Below are 25,633 nucleotides of genomic sequence, written 5' to 3'. Positions count from 1 at the left end.
TCTTGGTACCCAAGAGCCAACAGAAGAAAGAAGTACCCTTAAGCAGCAAAACTTTGACACAGCTTTGAAGCATATGAAAACAGTGTAACTCCTCAGAATTATTATTACTCAAGATCAGAGAAATGAGCCATACTTTACATAGCAAACAGGGACAGGGAATTTGGCTCCAAAGGTTTCAGATTTTTCAGACTTCTCTTTATTTATTTATTTGCTTCTCTAAATTTAGGCAAAAGAAAGCGCCTGGGCTTTACTTGCAATGGATAAAACTATTAGCATGAGATGAGGCGATTACCTAAAGGTGAGCAAATGCAGAGCGGAGGTGAGCACGACAACCAGCATCAGAAAAGGGAGAGGCTTGGCAGTTGGCACATTTTATTCCTCCTCATAAACCGTAAACAAGCATGTAAATCAGCAACACCCAAGCAAGACTGAGTGAAGGGAAGGCAGAGAACTGTTAAGGAAACATTGAACAGGAAGAGGGGATGGTGACGGAAAAGGACACGGGGCTGGGTGAGTCTTCTCCTGGGACCTGCGTCCTCAACCATATGAAGACGGACTGCCCTCTCTCCATCCTAGAAAGGTGGTCATGGGGAGCCAGGAAGATGCAAATGCTTGGAAAAGGGGAGGAGGAGGAGGAAATCGCTGTGATTTTTTTTTTTTTTAATCAATAATCAAAGGGAAGAGAGCAGCCAATGTCAATGAAAAGAAGAAATTATCGTCAAGATGGCAGGTGTTTCCATGGCAGGAACCATTTAGGGAAAGCAGTGCAAATCTGAAATCACTCCTGTTTCATTGAGGTGCTGGAGAGCTAGGATGATGGGGGGAAAGAAGCACTGGGATTGGCAGATGAATCGAAGACAGAAAAAGGAAGATGAAAGATGAAGAGTCCAAGGAGAGGATCCAACAGAATTCTACTGAAAATTGACTTCACTTGCCATTTCCTAGAGGAAGCTGCAGTCAAGACAGAAAGAAGAGAGGGAAGGAAGGAAGGAAGGAAGGAAGGAAGGGAGAGAGAGAGGGAGGGAGGAGAGAAAGAGAGAGAGAGAGAAAAAGAGTACACACAAGCTCTATTTCATAATTAATATTGCTTTTAGCCTGAGCAGAACTGGATTACTTTTGAACTTTGCTTTGGCAAGTCCACAGATTATTAGACTTTTTTATCAGTCAAAATCAATTAACAGAAATTTGATTTCAATCGACAGGATAAAGAGAAGGTAATCTTCAGGTTCATTTTTGATTGTGATGATACATCTCACATATGGCCTTAAGTACAGAAAACAGTCCTCTCGGAGGGACTCCAGCAGAAAGAGACTTGCTGGAGGCAAACTAACCACACGGGTTCCTCTGATTGGTTGCCGCTGTCATTAGTGCCACTGCTGTTTAGGAACTACACATAGACAGGACTTGGTGACAGCTCAGACTTTAAAGCCTATGTATTTTTCAAACAGCTTTTCAAACTGTTTTTCATGACAGAATTTTTTCAGCTCTATCATTAACTGCTGACAAGCTGACAGAATAAATACTTCAGCCTTTAAGAAGCCATCTAACGATCTCGTCCCCTCCTCCGCCGTGAGCCTGCTGGGGAGGGGAGCCTCTGGGCCTGGCAAGGTGGGGAGGGGGCAAGGACAGGAGATGGAGCGAGAGGGGGACCCACCGGTGGACCCACCGCGTGGCCCGGGCCCCTATCCTTACCTCATCAGCTTGGGCGAGGAGCTGGGTGAGTTCCGCATGCCTCCGTTGCGCTGCTTTTTTTTGGGTGACAGTGTTGACGGCTGCTCATCTTCAACTGGAAATACAGGCAGCTCATGAGATTATGAACAGCTTGAGGGCAGACTGTGCAATACAGGCAAGATATCAAAGGACACACACTCACGGCTCAGTCACTCACTAGGAATTCATGGCCACCTCTTAGGACCCAAAGACCAAAGCGTTAGTCAAAGAGGCCGGCTTAGAAAAGGTGAGAGCATCACCTCTAGACACTCCAGCGTTTGAACATGCAATTTAAACAGACTAAAACAGCGTGAAAACACCCTGCCATTAGAGAGAAAAGAAATTATAATCTATCTGTACACCAATACATGTATGTGTGTGTATATATATATATGTATATATATGTATATATACGTATATATATATATAGGAACACTCCATCATTCTGCTTAGAATTTCTTTTTGGTTACTTTGTTTTGCTGGGTAACCAGATAGGTTTTCTTGTAACCAAAATCAGAAATAAAGCTGTATTTGAAGCAGCAGCATAAGAGCTGCCAGCCGGCTGCTTCTGCAAATGGACCAATGTAACCAGGTCCTAATTCCTACATGCCAGAGGAAAAAGCCTTGGAAGGAGGCAGGGATTTGAGGCCTTAAGAGCCAATGTTTCAGTCCGTCAGGACTGGGAACATTGGTATGTTCTGGTTCAAGAATCCCAGCCCAACTCAGCTCTCGTCCCTCCACCCGCCAAGAGGGAGGGCCTGTGTGCATGGGATCCTTCTCTTAATTCATTAAGATGGGAGGAAGGGGCTGCGAGGCTGCAGAACCAGGCCGGAGAAGAGCGCCCAAAGGGAGGAGGAGGTTGCCACTGAATGCTATCTCTGAGGAGGGGCGGGGAAGGAGGGCAGCAGAGGGGACTGGAAACCACAGGCTGTTGTCCAAATGTCTACACCACAGAGATCACTAAGCGATCCAAAGTTCTGCTCACAAACAACACAGCACACTCTACTGCTTTTGCCCAAAGACACCCACGAATAAGCTTTGGAGATGTATTAGGCTGTATCACGTTTCTTTTTAAGAGAGCTGCTTGATAATTAGCAGATTGCATACCCAGCCTGTCACCCAAGGGCACCAGCAGCAAAATCCTAGTCTTCCTCTCCCCACGCCCCACAATACAGGCTAAAGCTGTAATGTCAAGGAGGAAAAATAGGATCCTCGGATTCTTATTGTTGACTGCAACAGACTGGGAGGAAGCACCCCTGAAACTTGAAATAACATGCAGTTACCTTAAAGCTAAGAAGAGAAATATTAGCAGTGACAACATCAAAAGAAGCTTGATATATGTTAAAGGTGTACCAGGCTCAGGTGGGGGGAGGAAATGCCATCTCAGCTACTTGATATTATCCAGGAAGACCCGTATCAGAACATGCATGATATGGTACTTCCCTGAAAACCCTAAATACATTTAGTGTGTTATGATACACGGTCCCAAAGAGATAATAATAATCTAACTACCCTCCAAATCTGTTTCAAGGTATCACTCTTGGTACACTCCTTTATTCTACTGTCAGTCTGGGGTTGTCTAACTTCTGGCTGACACAGGGAGACGGAACAAGAATGTGGTTGGAGATAAGAGCATGACCAGAAGAAATGAAGGCAAAAAAGCACCTGCAAATGCCCACAGTCCTTACTCGCTACCACCTGCTCCCCCCTGTCCTGTTCCCCCAGAGGGCCAGGCTCAGGCTGCAACCATATCAGTCACTTAGGGCTCCAGGCAGGAACTATGTGGCCGGGAGGATATCTCATCTTATCAGAAACGAGTATCCACAGCAAATCACATAGAGACTAAATAGCACTTAAAAGATTAAAGGAAATAAATACAAGCCACATAAATGGTATTGAAAAAAATCACTTAGAGGTGATATGCATCTCTCAGCAAGCAAACAGGCACTCTGAGCTTGACCTGCATTCATCTTCCTTTCATAGGATAGGGGGCCAGGCATCCCAGGCAATAATGGGGTAAAAAGGCAGAGAGACTGAGATAAAGAGAGAGAGAGAGGAGAGAGAGGAGAGAGAGGAGAGAGAGGAGAGAGAGGAGAGAGGAGAGAGGGGAGAGAGAGAGAGGGAGAGAGAGAGAATGTGTGTGTGTGTGTGTGTGTGTGTGTAAGTGTACTTTTGCACTTTCCCCACCTTAGGATGGGGTAGAAGTCTTGCATTGACTACCCCCATAATACAAGGTCATTTTTTAATATGGACCACTTGCAATGGTTGCACTGTGTTCAGGATGACCTAGATTAGTTGAGCAGCATGATGTACTAAATAACGTGTGCATGTGAATTGATCTAGTAGGAGGTGGAAATTCTTTTCTTCTCTATCACACAAGCCTTCTTGTGTGATATCCAAAAAGGTCTTTTAGCTAACCTAGTCTATGTGGCTAGCTTTATTCAAGGCCACCAGATGTTGCCATGGTTTTGTCTAATTATACAACGAGTCTACAGTCATTAAGAAGTCACACTCACTGGCATTTCTGCTAGATTCTTTTTCTTAACTTTTCTTTTCCCATTTGCACTGGGCCAACGATACATAACCCTCTCTGGTTAAGTGCCCATTAACCTTGCACCTTGTCACTGTTTACCTGCAGTGATCTTCAGATGGAAGACTTGCAAGTTAATACCTGTTCACCAGCTCCAGGGAAACACCTTGTTCTGGTGCTTAAAAGTCAGGTCTCCTTCTATGCAAGGAAATGATTTATTTTCATCGCAACTCAGAAAGATCATCCATCATAATCATACTGCATTTAAACTGGGATTTGTTCTCTTAAATGAAACGCATGTTCAAAGGTTTCCTCCTGCACTCATGGCCTGGAAATGCAGATCTTCTCCCTGAAGAGATGGGGGGAAATGTCTCCAGCTTAAATATACGAACGTTGTGTAATGGAGACCATTACGTGCGGCTTAGATTCCACAAGAGGAGCAGTGATAACTTCTGTCTCCTAAGTAGGATATAAACCATATTTAATTATTATCCTTTTATATGGATTCTATCAATTTCTGCATATTTAAAGAAAGCAGATCGAGGAAAACTTTTAGTTAAGCTATAAAATATAATTTTCATTTCATGGCTTCTGTGACTACATGAGAGGAATAAAAATGGAATTAAAAGGGAGACTTAAATTTACTTCCATGAAAGACAAGTATTGAAGGAATGGGCCGCTACCTCACGCCAACACACGTTTCCAGGTTCATAGTTAGCCTGGTTTCTGGCTAAGTACACTACACCCCTGTCTCCAGCATGTCCACTAGAGTCGTCCTGCTGTGGTAGCCGTAGGAAGATTAGATCTTGTAAAGGAACCTGACTTACCAGTTTCCTTAAAACACAAACAAGTTCAGGAATCCAATGTGGAATTTTTATAGGAGCTGAACTCCATCCAATCTCAGAATACTAATAAAATTCAAGGGCTTGTTTTTGCACATCCCTAAGTATAACACTTAATGTGCTGCTGTAACTTCCCAGTGCTCGCTTGTCTAATAGGCACCGAATCTAACAGTTTTACAGTTTGGGAAGACTCAGTGCTCGAAAAATGTCAGGCAAGTCTAATGAGCTTTCAGATCCCTTGGTTTGCGCTGGAATTTAATTTAAACCTACACTGATGTTTTAACATGTTTGCTTATACTTGGCTAAAGAGGATTCATTATTTCAATGACATAACCTCCAGACAATGTTCTGGGAATTGATTTAAGATGTGGTGGTAATTCCAATAGCCTTAATGAAGAGTTGAACATCTGTAACAACATTTTACTCAACTTTTCATCAGCATTCTGCTTTTAAGCAAAAGCAAGGCAACATCTTCTAGAAACACTGGCCAGAACTCTGGGCTCACTTCAAGATGATCATATACTTTACTGGATTTTTTGAAAAAGAGAAATCCCTCTCTTTATTGGCCTAGCTAGCTTGCAAACACTGTGTCAAGGTTCACCAATGCCTCTTTGCGGCTACTTCGAGTAAAATGGGGCAACAATTCCAACTTTCCTAAGTAGTCCAGTGCTAACCCATGATGGACCCAATGCTCAGCTCCAGCCTGGGGGCACATTCCTCTTTCCCTGTTTCCTCAACAGGGTTTAGGGGGATGATGCCCTTTGAGACTTAAAGATGAGTTTGTTGGCTGCAGTTAAAAAATAGTTCAAAGCGAATAAACTAACTCGGAAACGTAATAAAAGGCAAACAACCCACAAACATGAGTCAACTGGCTATCTCCATTACGTTATTAATCACCACATCTGGAGAAACCCACATCTGTACACACTTAGCAGCTCATTAGTAACATCATATTCACACTGGAATCAGAGTAAGAGGCATGCAAAGTGGCTTTGAACGCAAATGCATCTAGCTAACAGGGCTTCCGACTGAAGTCTCGTGCAAGCTGCTAGTTTGGGGTTAGGGTAGTTTTAATGATTATTTATCGTTTTCTATGGGTTTTCTCTTTGGTATTTTGCTGCCCAACAAGCTAAATGCATGCTGAAATCCACAGTAGTCCATCTTTCTTCTCCCACTGAGCTCAGCATGTTAAAGTAGAACATGGAGGGGTGCAGTTATAAAAAATTGGGATGGATTCCAAAACTCCTTCACCTGGCTCGGTCACAAGCCGAGAATTGTGAGTTGTGTTCTTGAACTCAAATGGGTGTTTGGGATACCGTGATCTAGCTCCAACCTTGACTGCCAAACAATAACAAGAAAAGGAAACCGAAATTAATCCTTGGTGAAATTTTTTCATTAGAAAAGTTCCAAACCAGTTTTAACATTGACTAGAACTACAGTCTTAAATTAAAATGGAAGTTTCCTCCCTCACAGCTGAATTGCAGGGTTTTTCTTTTCTTTTCCCCTGATGACTTCTTGAAACTCTTTTTGCTGTGTTATGTCATCAACATCAGATGGGATAATATGTCACAGACAATCTTGTGTGTGTTATCATTTCCTCAAACATACAGAGTTCCCTTCTGCCCTATGACATACACAGACACAGAAAACTCAAGTTTTGCAGGAAGACCAGACCCCTTATTCTCCTGAAACCTGCTAAAAATGCATCCTACTGAATAATCATTATAGTCCAACTCATCAACCCTCAATGTGAAACTCTCGCTTTCATCTCAAACCGCTGGCTTGGTCAGCACCCTTGGCTGTGATATCGCCCGCCTAACTTGCATTAAATGCCAGGGGTTTGCCACTCCTAGGAAAGGGAGATGTGTAGCATCTCCTTGTATCATGAGTGACATCAGTGAAAACTGGGTGTGTGTTTTCAGCCTTGCAGGATGTGAATGTTGTTTTAGTGAAAATGGCAATTTATGAAATCGTTGGACTAGAGATTGAACAGTGTGCTTCCTGTTTCCTGTGGGTTTATCAAACTTCTCATCCCCCCGAGGAAAATCATGTAAGTCATAGTAGTACAGTCGTTTTGCAATAAAGTAATTCACAATGGACAAAACTTCCAAGCTGAGCCAACCTCTCTCTGGTACAACTGCTTAAGACTTTCACCAGGAAATCTGGGCTAGTTAACTCCGAGGTCTTACAATGTGGCCAGGAAAGAGCAATCCCTGGGTTGCAGCACAGAATGGCACCCTTTTTACAGAGGGATGTCTCCTGTCTTACAATCACAGACTACCAGAATACTGGCTGTCTGTCACTCAAACCAGACGGGTGAGAGGGTATGAATATTTCCATAAGCAACAAAGGCAAAACAACAGTAAGAAGAATAACAAATGCCAGATAAATAACCCATACCGTGAGTTTGGTCCTATAACTGCTGTAAAGGAGCACTTGACTATTGTTTTAGCATGAATCTCCCAGTGGGGAATGCCATGGGCCCATCAGTGAGGTTGTGCAGCTAAGATAAGGGTAAGACAGGCATCGCAGCCAAATTCTACGCCTACAGGGTCAGTGGGCAGCTCGAGATCAGAACACGGGGAAGTTAAAGTGGGTATATCCTCTGAATTAGAGTTTCAGGTCTGACAACCTTGGGACAACATATATCACCAAGAAGTCTGGTGAAGACTTTGAGGTCTTATTGATAAAATCAATCCCCCCCCAAAAAAGCTTACTTGTTTTGAAAGATCATGGTGAATATTAATACACAGATAATTAAAAAATGAAGGATGCTTCCTATCAAAAGCAATGCCAACAATAATGTAACCAACACAATATATATAACTCTCTATAATTGAACCATCACTTTACCATATACATTATCAGGCAGGGTAATTTCACAACTTCTAGGTGAGAAACAGCAAACGCATTTATTTGGAAAACCTAGAGGATGTAGGCAGGAAACAACAACGACCTGTTATTATGCAAAATGAGGATGGAAAGAATCTCCAAGCTGCCAGAGCCCAGGCACAGGGAGCAGCACCCCACGGTAGGCTGAGGGGGCAGGGAAGGGGAGGCTTGTTGGAGGCTTTTCATTTCTGGCTTTTGTGGAGCTAACAGGAGAATGGAGGGGGGAGACTTTAAGGAACAATAGGTTATGTAGAACTTAATCACAGGGTATATTTCTGGCTCTATTCAGTGCCTAGGAAACCTGAATTGTGTACGTTTGAGTCCATCAACACAGAGTAATGAGAGAATTCAGCTCCTACATGGGAGAGAGAAAAAATACTCTACAAATATATTAACAGAATCCACATGACCTGGATTGCAATGTTCTCTACAGAAATACTGTGGCCTAACATATCTTCGAGAATCAAATTTGGTGGATTAGATGTACCTGCTGTACTCTCACACCCCATCCCAAACCATAGCCTCATGTTCTATATGTATCCTGGTTAGAGTCCAACATTCATCAAAATCCCCTGCATCTGGAATCTTAGCTAAAATATCTTTATTAAAAACTTGAGCTATCATTATGACCTGCCCAATGCTCTTGCCCTGGTCAGTATTTGGTAGAAAAGTCCTTTTGAAGATCTGGTTGCCTTTGGTTCTTTTCTTTCTTCTTTTCTTAGAATAGACTGTCTCCATCACCTCAAGGGCAAAGAAGAGTCTCAAGCAAAGATCACTCGGTATTAGCTTCTCAGAGATGAGACACAGAAAAGAACAAGGGAAATCTAAAAGCGAATACACAATGGAAATGAGAAATGCAAGAATTTCTTTGAATTATCGCTATGGAGTTTGGAGATTGGGAAGGTAGTAGAAGAAAACTTTTACTCTGAATCAAACAGAAAAAAATTGTACAAGAGTTCAACCCAAACAGCCTCTTCTCAACTTTCCTTTCCTTCTCTCCTTCTGCCCTACTTCCAACACCAACAAGATGGTAAAGACTTTGAGGCCAAAAAGCGTACCTGACTCCTTCTCGTAGCCCTGACACATGCAGTACATGTTTGTGGGGCTGAGTTGCAGAATAGGGATGAAATCTGCCAAGTTCCTGGCACCAACAGCTGCCTTCTTTCTTTTTATATTTCTCAAGTTCCGGGATCAGCAAACTATACTCTGGAACATATCTCTCTAAAGCTTATGAGCTAAAAATAGTTTTTACAATTTTAAATGGTTAGGGGGGAAAAATCTAAGATGAATAATATTTCATAACACATTGAAATGATATGAAATTCAAATTGCAGTGGCTCTAAAGAAAGTTTCTCATAACATGGCCACAGTCATTTGTTTACCTGGCATCTATGGCTGCTTCCACTCTACAACGCAGAGTCAAATGATTGCGATTGCGACTGTGAAGCCCACAAAGCGTAACTTATTTACTAGCTGGTCCTCGATAGCCAAGGCTTGCTGATGTAGATATCAGCAAACCTTGGTTATCTCATGTATCTTCTCACGTTGTCCTAGCTTTCCAGTTTTCAAAAAGGACAACGCTCCCCCCAGTGTGCCGAGACAGCCAGACAATAAAAGCAACACACACGGAACTCACTTCAAGTGCACAGCTGTGGGGAATTCGGGAGGGATGGAGGTAGTTCAGAGACTTGAATGTCCTTCCCACCCAACCTGCTATTTGTCCTGCAGAAAGAACCCCTTGTACTGGGGGAGACCAGTCAGGTTGAGTTTCCCATTTTCCAATGCAAGCTAAGTTAGGTTCATCCACTGTGCACTTCGATAATGAAGGCAAACCACTTCCACCATGAGCAATTCCTTGGAGCTGTCAGTGTGTGCTCCAAGTCCACCCAGCAAGAGCCCATCCAAGACAAAAGATTAAACATTAGACTAGATCTGTTGGAAATATACAGTGTCAACCTTTCCCCAGTTAGCTCAGAGCGATATATAGATGATTATTTCAACCGTCAGCTGCCGCATAGATTTAAAGCCCTGTACAATAACTCCTGGATTCATCTGCCCCTTGTCAAACCTGCACAGCTTTACTTGGAGGATACATGGTGTGGCAGTTTCACTGTGAATCCAGAATGATCCAGACGGCTGCTGTCTTTTTGTTAACAGGAAGCCAAACTGATGAGTTTGTAATGCATTTCTTATCAAAGGTAGTTTCAGAAAAGAAAATGTGCCCCATCAGTTTGGCTAGAATTTCACATAGACTAGATTATGGGCTTAATCAGAACATCTCTGAGATTTTCTTGAGGAAATAGATAATTCTGCATCCATCCCATGGAAATCACTTTATGCCAATGAATGACGTATTTATGAATTTATAATTATCCTTGATTTCTCCCCCTCCCGCAGTATACTTAATAAAAACCATCAGCTAGAGCCTACAAAGCAGTGGTTCTTAATAGATACAAGCATGCTGATATATTTTTTAAAGTTAATGCTGATCTTTTTGAGCTGTGCGTCTAAAATGACCATTGTGAATAAAGGGATTGTAATTTTCAACTTGTATGTTTAACAAAGACAAAATGGACTGTAATGGAATTTATGGAGCCTGTAAAGGAACTCTCTAATATAGCTTATTATCAAATAGATTTGGATTTACTGTAGGACAAATTGGGTCCCTCTGAAATGTATCAAGAGAAAAATGCTTGTAAGGTACCGAACACTGTTCCTGGTACACATCAAGTGCTCACAGAGATGGCAGAGGTGCCATTTGTTGTTCTAACCCCTACTGACTTGCGAAATTCCGTGCTTAAATGCCAGCATTAAAATCGCTATTTATCCTGTCTTTATTTTAAATTCTGACATTACATGCATCACGGATATTTTTTGCATTTTGATTTTTTAAAAAACGACTGCATTGAACTATGAATATTCTTGATGATGGAGGTTTTTGGTGCCCCTTAAATGTGGTGCCCAAAGCAAGTGCCTCTTTCTTCCCACTCTGGTCCCAGCCCTGCCCTGTCCATCTCTCCAGGGTGTTCTAGGTGCTGGTTCTGCCACCCTGCCTGTCATTACAGAGAAGTTACCTTAGTTTGTCTCTGCATGTGTGTCTATATGCTCCCTTGTTCCAAACCGGACAAGGCAAATATAAAACATGAATTATTCTTTTGATCACTTCATGCTGTGTGCATGAGATTTTTCAGGAAAATCCTTGCACGAAAGGCTTCCTGGTGGATTTACAAATTGGCAGACACCCGAAGGAGTGGAGAAAAGATCATGCTGCCTCAGGAATCTGAGATATGCCACCAGCCCAGGGTGAGAAACAGAAGAGAGAGAAAGGGTCAGGTCTCTCCTGGACTTAATTTCACAGCTCACATCAAATTCCCCTGCTGAACACAATATTGATTTACATTTCCACTTTGGGGTAAAAGTTTTTATTTGCTTATATGTGTTGACTGAATTGTTACCTTCCTTCTCTTTTTGTTTTTCCTCCCCCTAAACCGCTTCAAATAAACATGACTGGCAGAAAATGTCAATCATATTTTCATTTCCATTTTCACTTTGCTGTTTACGTTTTTAGAATTAATGCTTGCCCCAATGATTCTATTTGAAGATCAGCCTAGAATCTAATTGTGTGTATGTGAAATTGTTTTCTAAACCGTAAGACACTATACAGATAAGGACCATTATTATTATTAATATCATTATTATTATCGGCTCTTCCATAAACACCCTATCTGCCATTGAGCCAGTTTTGTCAAGAGCCCCCTAGCATTCTAATATGTATTCCAGATGGTTGCACTGATACTTTCTCTGAAACTCAGATAAAGGTAAAATGCATGGGTTTTTAGTGCAACCCAGGTGCACTGCATGGCCCGATGAAGAATGTCCTGTCAGAACACTTTAGAAATACTGTATGCTTTTAACCTTGGGAGGTAAGGACCAGTCTGGATTATGATTTTACACTAAACACAGCATTTAGTATATTTCTTAAGGGCACAGTCACCTTCTAAAGATGTTCTCAAACTATAAAATCATTATCTGTATTCTACTATAATTTATCTTCGGACATAGTCTCTGCAACATTTTAAAATGCTAGTGCACGGTGGGCCCTTGCTGGTCAACACAGTTAGAGAACATGGTGTGGAATGCAGAAGCAGGGCTGGACAAGGTTTAGGGGTGAGCAGACCTCACCCTCTTTGGGCTCAAGGCTCTACTAATATGCAGACCCAGAAGCACCCAGGTTGCTGACTTCTAATCCAGATCATTTGCTGTCAGAATTCTGCCTGTGAGGATAGCATGAAGATAGGGGCTTCTAGAGTCAGGGCAACCGTCCGAGTCCTAGCTCCAACCCTCATTAGAGCTCTGATCTCAGTCAAGTTACTCAACACCCTAATGTCACAAGATCCCTGCTGGACAGAGGAGGACACCAAGATTTGGAGACGCTGTGGGATAAATGAGATAACCAGCAGCCACATGCTGACAGTCTGAGGACAAATACTGTCTTGGTGTGCTCTGCTTGATGCCACCCTGCCACTGCTCCATTGGATCTTATATGCAGGACAATCTTTGAGTCTGAAGATTATCCATAAAAATCTGGGTTTCTCACTTCTGTCTTAAAATCTTGCAGAAGACTAGGCTCGCATTGCAGGAAGGGAACTGTCTCAGGGGACATGAGCTCACCAGCTGCTCAAATATCCCCAGGCTGCCTCCTGGACCCCCCAGTCATATGGCAGGTACCCCATGGTAGCATCTCTGGCTCTGACTCCAATGGCACTCAAGTTTGCTACCCCTGAGATAAGGATTGTAAGGCTGGAAGATCCCTCTACATACATCAACTCATATTGAGCTGCAGTGAGGGTAGCGGTTAAGCACCCAGGCCTTGAAACCTGTGGGCTGTTAAGTCTGAACCTGGGTATTTGGTAAATTGCCTAAGTTCATTTTAATGAACTTAATCAGAGTACTTTCCCCAGAGGGTTATTGTGAGGATAGAGTTGAAAAAAGTGACAAAAAAGAGAATAGATTGAAAAGTGCTTAGAAGAGTTCCTGGCAGGCTCTTGATAAATGTTACCCATCATTATCTTGGCTTTGAGAAATCAAAGCAATTAGAGCTCTCTGTCATCGGATCCTTCTCCGCAGTGCCAACCTGCTTTCTTTTGACTTTGTTCTACTCAAACGGGTGCACAATCTCTCCTCTGCCCCAAGCAACTGACCCGGTATCCAGGCGCTAGAATGGGGTGAGATTCACCACCCCCATCCCAGTTCTCTGCATCCTGTTCGATGGTCACCTTTGTCCCATATTGCATATGGTCCCAAGGAACTGCTTAGGTCAAAATAATTAGGCTATGCCAAGTGTCATAAAAACAAGAAAAGCCAGAAAATGTTTAAATGGGCCTCAAATGAAGAAGGCTGGGACCGTTCAGAGCAATAACAAATGAAAGTCAGACGGAAATGTGGAGAAACCCCACTGTTTCCTCTAAATTACAGGAAATTCATGCTGCCTGCTTGTGAGGGGCTTTTCCCCTCCAGTTTCTGGTGGGAGGTCATAGGGTTGGGGCACGTACTTGGGAGGTGATGGGAGGGGCAGGGGGATGATGAGGTAGAGGGGCAGCAACTCCTCCATTCCTTCCCACCAGATCTTCCTTTTTCCTCCCTACTCTATCCACCCATCAAGAGACAAGTTAGCGTGCTTCCTCCGGGAAGCCTTCCCAGATGACGGTAACAAGGTGGAATCCCTCCTTTCTTTAAAGTGCCTTGGCACTTCTCATCTCACACCCCTCTGACGTCTCATTTTTTTTGCATTATAATGTGTTTTCCATTTCCACGCGTCCTCCCCAACTAGACTTATAAATTCCTTTACGTGGTCTCCCCACCTCTGCATCTCTCAGTAGTGCTGAGCCCTTAGTAAAGTTCCTAAGAAATAGTTCCTAGCTGCCAGAGGTGGCATTGCAGAGGGAAAAAGCACAGCCTAGTAGTGAGGAGCTCTAGGGTCTAGTCCCGGCTTAGATCAAATGTGTGGCCTTGGCAAGACTCTTCCCCTCTGGAGGATTGGCGTTAATTAAGCATAGGAGTTTTTCAGCTCTGCTCTGTAATGGTTCTGGGCTTAATGCTCTCTTCTGTTACTTGACAGATATCATAGGAACCAGCCACGGACTGAAGGCCTCATAACCCTACAGCCACAAATAATTACCCAGAACTTCCTACCAAATTCAACCCCAAAGCACTACTGAATAGGAAAAGCAGGATTCCTGGTACAAGGAAAGTGTGGTCCAGCTCAGTGGTTCTCAACTCTGACTTTCTATAAAATGGACTGGAGAACTCTACAGAACACCAGACCAATTCAACACAAATCCTGAGGAGCTAGGGGCTGGGCATTGCTTTTTCTTTTTTTTCAAAAATCTTTTTAAAGATGCACAATAGAAGAGAACCACAAGTCCAGCTGGAGAAATGAGACAACTGCATTAAAGACGCATGTATATCTCTATAAAATTCACAAGTTATATGAAATAACAGTATGATAAGTGTTGCATGATAATGTCAGGTGAGGGCTAAATGAAATGTTGTACATAATAAGTGCTAGTAGGCCTGGGTGGTTAGGGAAAATAAGACTGGAAACAAGAGTTGGATGGAGAGAGATGTCAGCCTTATTCACCTGCGTATCCCCAGAACCAAACATAGGGCCTGGCGTGCTGAAGCCCTTAAGCCATGATGCTGAATAAACTAGGGGTGGGCAGCAAAGGGTGGGAAGGGCATGCTAGGTGGAGGGGGCAGCTGGAGCAAAGGCAAGGAGGTGGGGAGGCACTAAGCTCAGGAACTCTAAGAAAGGCAGTTTGGCTGGAGCAGGAAGGTTTATTTGAGGGCATAGTTGGGGGATATAGGGGGCAGATACTATAAAGCTTTAAATTCCAGATGGCAGAATTTGGATAATTCTTGGTAATAATCTGAATCCTCTGAAAGTTATTTTTCCTTCGATTTCAGTACTCAGATTCAGAGAGGATAGTGGGTGGTTTGCATCTTGGAAAAGTCTATCAGAAATCCCCCTAACTCAGCCCACTTCCTTTCCAGCCACTTCAAAGTTATAAGGGTCCAAGATAAGATGCACACATATGTGCATGGTACTAATAAGCAGGAGGATGCTGGCAAGGGTCCAGTTCCATTGGAGGTCTCGATTTTATTCTAGAGAGTATATTTGGCAGGAAAATAAAGTTATTTAATGCCTGGGAAAGGGGTCTGTGAAACTCACAAGGCTGCTTCTTCATAGCCCAGCCAGGTAAATCCAACCTTTACACTGGGATGGTTATTTCCTGTCTTCAACTACTCACGTTGATCTCACTCCCTATAAAGAGAACTGGAAGGGAAGCTGTCAGTGTTTGGCTTTAACAAGAAAACTGACTGCAGTCAATACTTCAAAAAACACTTTCAACAAAACCAGTGCTTCCAAGTGGATTCACCGAGAAGGAATGTTCCCCCCCACCAACCCTCTACTCCTTGATTTCACCTAACCAATAACACTTCAGGATTTTCTCTGTCAAAAGCATATAAATGAATAAAATAAGAACATACATGATGTCATCTGGATCCTTAACCTACACCCCTTAGCCCAGTATGCCTAGAAAAATTTAAAAAAAAAAAAAAAAACTCAAAAGAGAAAATTCCTATTGGATACCCAAAATTAATGGTTTGGAACTTTTAACTTACAAAAAGAGTAAAATATTTGCATCCAAATTTCTGTATAGGTAGCATTTAACAATTAAGAAAGTAAACAAATATAGGAGTCATCTTAGAATGTATTTTAATTCTCCCCTTTCATAACCTCAGTAAATCCATTGTCTCCTAAACAGGCCATGTTTATAACCAAACGCCCTGTATAAAAGCAGTACTGTAGGTTAAAGGAAAAAAAAAAAAACAACTTAGTAAAAAGATGTAGTTGTGTCTTTAAAGAAATTTAAAAGATTGAAGAATAACCTGTGCGTGGATGAAAAAATAAATAAATAAAAGTAAGTTTTGCTTGTATATTTGTTTTTTTTCACTCATTGTTGCCCAAAATGACAAGTTGATCAGTCTTTGTGTGGACAACCTTATCGAAAAAAACAAAACAAACAAACAAAAAAACAACGAAAAACCTCTGATCCTGTTTGTCAGAAATTTAGTTCTGGCCTAAGGAGAAAAGCAACCTTCTTTGGTTAACTTTGATTCTAAAGTAATGCTTGATGAAAGAGCATTACATTAAAATTATTTTTATATAGTACACTAATCCAGTACAAAAGCCCCCTTTATAAAAATGTCCCTCGTTATACTGGTATGGAACGAAGCCTAGGGAATTAATTTGTGTAAATAAACAGTAGTTAAAAATGCGACTTGCCACATAACAATGATCAGATGGCGGAGGTAATCCAGTCTTAGGGGTGAGAATCTGGTATTGTGTAGTTACCTTTTTAAAACAGTAACATTTATTTAACTAGGACTTGTTCCAAATGAGCATTAAATCAAGCAAGTTGAATTTAAGGAAATCTTAGCAATTAAAAGGTGTTGTCTTATTGGAGAACTATCTCCTCAACAAACAAACAAATGAACATAGTTTTAGACATTCATTGTAGAGAACTAAAGGAGAGAGAATATGGAAAAGAAAAAGCAGAGAGTAGAGGTGGGGGGTAGGACCTAGAGTAATCCAGGTAGACGGTTTCATTTATAGAAGAGCAGTGCCACCTGCTGGTAGATTCTCATTTCGAGGCCCTCTGCAGTTTGCTGGCCATCATCTATCTTGCAATCTTTGCATAAATATACAGCAGTATTTCTCAGCTGCTGTTATACATAAGAATTTTATTACCAGTCGGCAGATTTCTAACACACTGGTTGCAGTTTAATAATGCTCTATTACCTGAAGTATGGTTATATAAAAACCTAGAATGTTAACTGTTGATAAACCGATTCTAATACGTAAAGCACTGTAAGTCACCCAGTAAATATCCAAATAAATCAAAAGGGATAGCTCTTTTTCCTCCAACAACATGTTATTAAACACCACAACTTGATCGCTTACATAAAAATAATGTTCATACATTTCGATGTACTAAGAACTCAGGAAACGTGTATTATGATCTTACCAACTGAGAGCTTTCCCTTCATTTACAATCTAGAGGAAAGTGTTTTTGCAGAGAATATTTCCCCCATCTTTAAAAACTGTACTTGAACCAAGGTGTCATTTAGGGAATTTTCTCATATAACAAAACCTGAGTTATAAATAACTATGATTACATCTATAAAATGTTATATTTTTTAAATGGCAATAGAGGAGCCATGGAGCATATAAGTCACTGATAGAGTGAGCAAAGAAACAGTAGCTGTCATTTTTTCAGAAAAAGATCACACAAATTTGATAGCAAAGGAACACAATAAAAGGAAGAACAGCCGTGTGATAGGTGACTCTGATTATATCTGCAAAGGAAACTGTGAAATAAATTAACACCCAAGCACCCAGGAAAGGCATACTGTAGCTTCACTGCAAGTGATCGTTATGCAACAGAGAAGGCTGGTGATTTTGTAAGAACAGAATCAACGGGTCGGCTGCGAAATCTGGTGGTGATAACTAATAACCATACTACTGACAACTCTGATTTGATCTCTAACAGAGAAAAAATTAAAAAAGCATTCTATAGGATAGATGTATACAATAGGAATCGGATTTTTCATTTGAAACGAATAAATCCCAAATGGGATCAAAGGGCTCGGTAAGTGAAAAATGACAGTTCCTATGTGGCCCTGATTTGATCTCAAGCAAAACGACCACTCTGATAAGAGCTTAAGAAGAAGGTTGGGCCGTTCTTGGATTGTTATTGGAAGCGAGTGAGTGCCACTGCCCATTCGGCTGATGGGAAGCCCACTCTAATTTCAAGAAGTTATTGAGATTTAATCTCTAACAACTACAATGAAAAAGATTGCTCATGCAGCAACCAAAGGGGCATCCCTTAAAACACACACACACACACACACACACACACACACACACACACTCAATGTTGTTATTTCTGATGGAAACTGTGGAATCCCTTTACATTCCGTTCTTCCACCTAAATTGGCTAAGGCATATGTGTTAAGAGAATCAAATGTCAGAGTGCCTCCTGTAAACTCAAAGCATCTCCAGTTACTTATCACATGGGACTTGAAGAGTAGGGACTCAAGCATGGGCAGAGAGCATCTCATCTCCCACCTCAGCTGCTTCCGACTTGTGTGGACCGACAGGGTTACCAGGAGCAAGTTCAGGCAGATGCAGAGGGTGTGGGGGACTCTGGGAGCTTAGGGCTGTGGAGATTTGAGCTGGGGGCTTGCCCTGCCTCAACGTAACTCCCAGTGGGTCAGCCAGTGTACAAGCATAGCAAGAGAAGGTCCCCACAGCTGACTCGGGTCTGAGTGATGAAAGATGTAAGCCCGGCCTGCAGAGCAGTTGGGATAAATTCAATTAATGGGGAGTCAGAGTTGGATGAAAGGAGCTTGTCTGAGCTAGGAACGTATTGCGGACCTGAAGGGCAGAACGAGGTCGCTCTGGAAGGAGCGAAACAATGGGTTTAACGCGCGTTCCTAACTTGCACCTCTCCCCACCCAGACGCAAAGACCCGACGACTTCTGGAAGGGAATGCGTCAACACCCCCACATCTGCCACAGAACACCACGGGCCTCAAACACGATGCCCAGCAGGAGCAGTGAAAGAAATGCGCTCTCTTCAAAAGAAGCAGTGGTTAATTCTAACCCAGCTCTTCAAGAGTGCTCCAGCAGTCAAAGGAAGCAGCTGTTCAGAAACAAGTGTTTTGGTCAAGATGGCACGAGAGAACAAGAAGCAAGACCTCTAGGCTCAAGATCCTCTTTTCTCTCGAGATACGTGCCTAAGAAGCTATGGAAACATAATCCTGACACAGTGTGCATGTTATTCAGCAAAGAGGAGTTGAATTCCTACTGTGCGCCTTGGCTGCTGTATGCAATACGTTGAGAGGAATCCGAAGACCACTGAGAGTTGTCTGTGGCTTGTTGCTTACTTCTAAAAGGCCCAAGATGAAAACTGCTCTAAATGAGGCTTATAGGAGTTGTTACAGAATTACCGAAGAGAGATCCATCTGAGTTCGGGGGGGTGGGCAGTCAAGAAGTCATCACAGAGATGGCTCCATTTGAACTGTGTGTTTAAAGCAGGAGTCAGCAAGTGTCTTTCTGCAAAGGTCAGGCAGTAACTATTTGGGGTTTCATGAACCTTGTGCTCTCCATTGCAACTATCCATCTCTAGACCTGTCCTCACATCAGGTCTGCTCAAAGAAAGAGGCCAAGGCAGGGCGTGGGTGAAAGATTTGGGCACCGTCTTGACCCTGATCTTTGCACTAATCTTACTACTGGGAAAATCAACAAGCAGCAGAGCCCAACTGCTCATAAAGAAATTTAGAAAAGGTGATGATGTGAAGCCTTAACACCATCCAGACCTCAAAGATGGTTTGAGATCAAGAACACCATCAAGAAAAGAAATTTGGATAGAATTTAAAAGAAATGTTCTCTCTCCCCAACATCTGTTCCCCTCTTGTTTGCTCTCCAACCTTCATCTTCCGAAAACACACTGAACTAACTCCATGTCACTAACTCTATGTCCATTTTAGAGATGGAAAAGTCCTAAGGTAGTTTCAGTAAGATGAGGAATGATGAGACACAGAGTCACAGTTGGTCCATGAGATAGGTCCTATTATTATCTCCATTTTACAGATGAGGAAACTAAGGAATAGAGAGGTTCTGGAGCTGGCCCAGAGCCCCACAACAGTAAGGGAAGACGTCTATTCTGGGATTGCCTAGATAAAATAAGAGGATGCAGGTGCCTTGAGAAGTATGAGGACTCATACATGTGCAAGGCATTACTCTTATAGTAGTCAGCATCCACTGAGCATCCATTTCGTGAACATATCAAAACGTGACTGCACCAGGACTGATTTCAAAGTTCCCAGAAAACACACAACTCTCACCCCTTCTCTCCTTTTCCCTGCCCTAAGCTTTCCTAGAATTTCAGGCTTTAATTTCCAAGGAGATCACTTAGTTCACCCCACAGTGAGGAGAATGGCTTGGGAATCCCCTACTATGATTCAGAGAAAAGACAGGAGATGTCTGCCTATCAGAACCCATCTTCGTCTTCATGGAAGAAATCCGTGAAGGAGTGGCCCTTCCAGCAACTAGCACCTTGCATATTTCACATCTGCATGCCAGAACCTCCAGGCCACATGACCTGAGTCTGTACCTCATCCCTGTCTGCACTCTTAGCAAGTTTCATTCTGTCATTTTCACTGCACGTCCCTTTTCTCTGCAGGTCATTGTACCTCCCTTTTCAGTAACACCTGTTTAGGGCTTTGGCTTGGAAGCATCCCTGATGGACACATTCTCTCAGTTGGTTATGTTACAAGCCATATGTGGACATTTACTCATCTGCACTGAAGAAATGGCCAGATCAACCTTGAGAAAGTGCAGAGAGCAATTCAAAGCCACTCAAAGGTAAGGGAATGCTTGGTACAGCCTGAGAGAGGTCTGTGAGCAATCAAGAAAGCTCCCTGCCCACTCCTTGTCTCGAGCAGAATACACAGAAAAATGACACGATAGAAAATATCCATGAGACACACAGCCTTCAGACACCTCAGGGTGGGAGGAACTGTCACGTGGGTGCCATACGATTGGATCTGCCCACCTCAAGTCAGAGTCAATGATCTTAATAGTCAAGCGTGGCCTCAAATGTGTCTCCACAGTTTGGCAGGCTGACTTGGTCATCTGCAAATGGCTACGGCTCTCTACAAATGGGCCCCTTTTCTCATATTGGTCCCACCTGATGCATTATTATTTTTGTGCCACCCTGACTCACATGAAAGTGATCAGGTTCATCAAAATTAGTAAAACCAAATGCAAATGTCACATGTCCTTGATTTGCTAGGATACACGCTCTACATACACAGGGACACTTTGTGTGGTGCTATCCCTGTCTCTCCTCACTTGAAACATTGGTGGGTTTTTGCCTACTGTGATTTTTTTTTCAGTCTTTGTTTCTAGATCTTCTTTCCCAATGTTTAACCTTCACAAAGAATATGGATTGTACCTCTTAGCTGATAATTTTCAAGATCCTTCAGTTACATCCTAGTTTTCCTTTTTCTTGCTACATTATCCCCTATGAATCTTCTTGTATCCTAATTATGGGATATCTCCAACTGGGATCCAAGTAGATTGGACTCACACACACACTATATATATCTATATATCTGTATCTATATCTTTATCTATATATCTATAAATACACACCCTATATATATCTATATATATACACACACTATATATATATCTATATATCTGTATCTATCTTTATACCTGTATATACCCATACTATATATATCTATATTTATATATGCACACACATATATATCTATATATCTGTATCTATATCTTTATATCTACATACACAGACACACACTATATATCTGTATCTATATGTATATCTTTATATTTCTACCTGTATCTACACACACACTATATTGTAAGCGGCTTAGAAAGTTTTAGGAAACTTCACAGATCCGGGGCCATCCTGCTTCTGGCTGACCATCTATCCCTTTAACCAATGGCTGAGAATCCCTTCATTTATCCGTTCTTTCACTCATCAAATATTTACTGAACTGGAATCCTTCAGGCCACTTCCTACTCAGGTATTCTTGCCAACATACAAAGCCCAGCCAAGGATTCTAGCACAGTACATTTCTGGCCTTGGAGGGAAAGGCAGGCAGCCCCCAGGTCTTTCCTTGACTGAGTGCAATCCAACTGGCTCCAGCCCAGAAAGCTGGCAAGGGCCCAAAGGAAGATCACATTAAGGCAAGCAGTCAGCTCCACTCCCAGAAGACGGCCCTTGCTCTGTGGTCTACAGATGCCCCTGCAGGTACCACCTTGTGTGGCTCCAGCTCTGAGGAGCAGTCTTTCTCATTTCATTTCAAAGTCGTTCAGGGCAGCTGATCATCCCTGACGCGGACCTGTCTCAAAAGCTCCCGCTTTGGGCTTCCCTGGTGGCGCAGTGGTTGAGAGTCCACCTGCCAATGCAGGGGACATGGGTTCGTGCCCAGGTCCAGGAACATCCCACGTGTCGCTGCCGCGGAGCGGCTGGGCCCGTGAGCCAGGGCCGCTGGGCCTGCACGTCTGGAGCCTGTGCTCTGCAACGGGAGAGGCCACAACGGTGAGAGGCCCGCGTACCGCAAAAAAAAAAAAAAAAAGCTCCCACTTTGAGTTCGCACAGGGTTTTCTCTGTAGCTTTTGGAGTATTTGGTGGTACTCACCCTGCTGCGTTGAACGGGATAAAAGCAGGGCTTTCAGCTTTACTCCAAGAGGCCAGAAGCATTTTTCTCTTGCTATTTCCCTTGGTTGTGGGAGGACATCTCCCGCGGATGAGCACATGAAATGGTCAGAAAAGGAAGGCCACCTTGGAATCTTCAGACCTTTTCCCCAGCTCATCTGAGCTGGGGATCAGAAGAATGTCTCCTCAGTAAAAAAAAAAAAACAAACAAACAAACAAAAAAAAAACCTACGGGCTTGTCTAGAAGCTCTCTGCAAACCAGGCACTGACTATTTACAAAAAGGTCTTTTTGATGCTCTCTGAAATTTCAACTGTGTGGGTCTGACAATGCTGAACTTGTTTCTGTCCGGTTAGATTCCCCTTGGAAAGGTGTTTGGCTAGGGAAGCAAAACTCTGGTAAGCAAATATAAGGATGGAGGATTCCTTGATTCCCTAGGTAATTCAACATGATGGACTTCCCTGGTAGTCCAGTGGTTAGGAACTCTGTGCTCCCACTGTAGGGGGCGCGGGTTTGATCCCTGGTCAGGGAACTAAGATGCCACAAGCTGTGCGGCATGGCCAAAAAAAAAGAGAAAAGAATGTCGATTCAGGAGAAAACCTCGGAGAGAATGCCAGGAGTTGGCATTCTCAGCACTCACGCTCCACCACTTCGAGGGAGCTCAGGACTCACGTGCTTTTCTGTGCTGTTTCAATGACCCTCTGGGGTCAAAGGTGTGCATAAATCTCCAGTCATGGGTGCTAACATACAGACACGATGAACGCAGATCAAATTCTTGTGCACAGAGAAATAAAAAGGAAAAGAAAATTGCTCCACGGTACTTAGAAATGCCACACGACTTCCTCAGATTTTGTGTGGCCGTACTTCACAGGGAATGTGTTTTGTATTTCCACCAGCGTCCGATGGTGGTTGGAAACAACAGCGGATTTTCAGTGAATGGGATGTGAAGCACTTTATTTTTTTCCCTCCATAGATGGAAGGAGACGTGCTATCTCCCTGAGAAAGATGGGAGGAGAAAGTCACCTTGCCATACACAGGGATTTAAAAAAGAATTCCCAGGAGCTCTAACTGAAGCCACCACAGGCAGCTCGAGCCACGACCCTCAGGGCTGGCCACATGTCCCAGCTGGTGGCCCTCATTGCTTTGTTTCTGCCGCCCAGCCTGGTTCAGGGCCATTCATGCCAGTGATTCAGAGCTGCCTGGCTCTGCCCCCATCAACACACTCAAGATGTGGGTCTTGTTGGAAATGCAGAGGCTGGTAAGGGAAGAAGAAGAAATACTGGTTCAAAAAAAAAAAAAAATAGATGGAGTGGATCCCCAAACCAGGGGCAGTGGAGACAGTCCAGTAGGTCTCCAGGCCCAGCCAAGATCTCAGGAAATTCTCCAATAAGACAACCACTCCACAGAGCCCAAATGGGAAGCACAATGACTGCTGAGTCAGCTGGGGAGAATTAAGCTCAAGAAATTTAACTAATGGAATTCAACCGCTTCAGCGCCATCAATTAAAATTTCTTTAAAATGATTTTAACTTCTTGGAATTGTATTTGGATAATGTGCTTCAGCTGGGAGTCCTAGAGGCCGTTAGATCATCTTCCTTCCTCAGGCTTCTTGGAGCAGCTCACTCCTGCCTCCTCCTAGCACATCCCCCCCCAGCCCCCTCCCCCGGCCCCCGCTGGTCTTCTCCACCCTCACAGGATGGCTCCCAAGGCCCTCAGCTCCAGCCCCTCTTCCCAGAGCCGCCATTGAAATCCTACCAAAACAAAGCCTCTGTGGTTCATTCCCCTGATCAAATACCTTGAATGCTTTCTATTGTATTACGTGTGAATACAGTGCCATAACAGGGCCCTACTCACCTTTCAAGGCTCCTCTCCCCTTGCTCCCAGGCACAGGGCTTAAGCTCCAGCCAAACTGGGTGACCAGCTGTTAGACAGGAGGCTCCAGCCCTCGGCACCCCCCTCCACTGCCATGCCTTCTCTCATGCTGTCAGGCAGGACACCCTTTGCCTCCCATCCTCCAATGCACATCTGAACTGTCCTCTCCTGTGGGACCTTTCCTCGGCTGACCAACAGGAGGTGACCTCTGGGCCTTTGCACTGCCAAGCAGTTTGCGCCCCTCTCTCACAACGCCTCCCACACTGTCTCCAGCTCTCAGGACTGGAATCCTCATCTTTCTTCTCCTTCTTTGGAGACAGACCGATATACCCATCTTCTTCAACTGAGTAAGGAAATGAGTAACTCGGTTTGCTCCCTAGACTGAAGCACCAACCGTCCAGCCTATCCTCAAATGCCAGCCCCACCACTGACTCACTATGTGACCCTTGGCAAGTCACTTAGCCTCTTTGTGCCTCAGTTGCCTCATCTGTCAATGCACAGATGCCTCAGTTTACAGTGGCCTCAGTGGCAAATAACAGTTACTACCTACCCCATGGTAAGGATTAAATAATATCTGTACAGGGCACAGAGCAGTGCCTGCAATGCAGCAAATGCTACGTGTGGGTTCAATTTGACAATAACAACAGTAACTAATGTACACGTATCCACATACACACACCTCCTTGCAGGGCTGGCAGAGTCCCCTGCATACAGTAAGAGTAGACACTAAGTCTAGTCTTAACGTGAATCCAAGCTAAGCAGTTGGCCATTTCCCAGCACCACCACATAAGCCTTGGTTCCTAGGAATACACACACACTAATAGCAGAGGTGTCAACCTCGCTTCAGAAGAGGAAAGCAATTTTTCAGCAAATCTTAGTAGGCTTCACTCTTCTTTCCTCCTCACCGATGAGTATGACATGTTTGTAATCTCTACATCCACTCTATTCAGAAAACGGTTCCCATTCCATTGTTCTGTGCTCCATCGTTTCTAGGCTTAAATGTGAATCAAAGATCCCAAGCACTGAGAACTTGCCTGTAAGCACACTGGCAAATGTCCTAAATTTGTTGGGCCAGATGACAAATGTCCATCTCAGATCAAGGCGCATCCAACTGAAATGATGGTCGCCGTATGAGAAGGGAGGATCCCCAGGTTTGACTGAGACCAGAACGATGCCCATCAACTGCTCATTTCCATCTGGATGGGATTTGGAAGCAGGATGCGGTGCAGCCTGGGCCGCCGCCCTGCAAGCCTCTCTCCGATGGCTTTACACCATCCTTGGTCTGATGCTAATTCAAGACAATGCCCCAGTGCATCACAACAAATTAGCCACAGACACGCGATAGCAATCAACTCAGGGCGCTGTCCTGAATGCGGGCTGGGGGATTCCCTGTCTCCACGAGCTGCACGCTCCCACAGATGTTTCTAAGAGCCTCTTCCCAAAGGCCCATTTAGAGAGAAATTAAATGTA

The 25,633-nt window shown here is 43.4% G+C and overlaps 1 protein-coding gene across 6 annotated transcripts in view; it reads right to left on the bottom strand.

Annotated features, from left to right (window-relative positions):
- The window catches only part of KCNMA1 (potassium calcium-activated channel subfamily M alpha 1), a 757,357-nt gene that overhangs the window by 94,293 nt on the left and 637,431 nt on the right, over positions 1-25,633 (bottom strand). For all 6 annotated transcript variants that reach the window (XM_081250585.1, XM_081250584.1, XM_081250583.1 and 3 more), the window contains one exon: positions 1,693-1,786. In XM_081250585.1, coding sequence (XP_081106711.1) covers positions 1,693-1,786 — 94 coding nt within the window. The remainder of the gene's footprint in view (positions 1-1,692; positions 1,787-25,633) is intronic.

This window comes from Mesoplodon bidens (genome assembly GCF_964165515.1).
Source record: "Mesoplodon bidens genome assembly, chromosome: 1".
Classification (NCBI taxonomy): Eukaryota; Metazoa; Chordata; class Mammalia; order Artiodactyla; family Ziphiidae; genus Mesoplodon; species Mesoplodon bidens.
The sequence above is the reverse complement of the archived record's forward strand: the minus strand, read 5'-3'. Positions and strand labels throughout refer to the sequence as shown.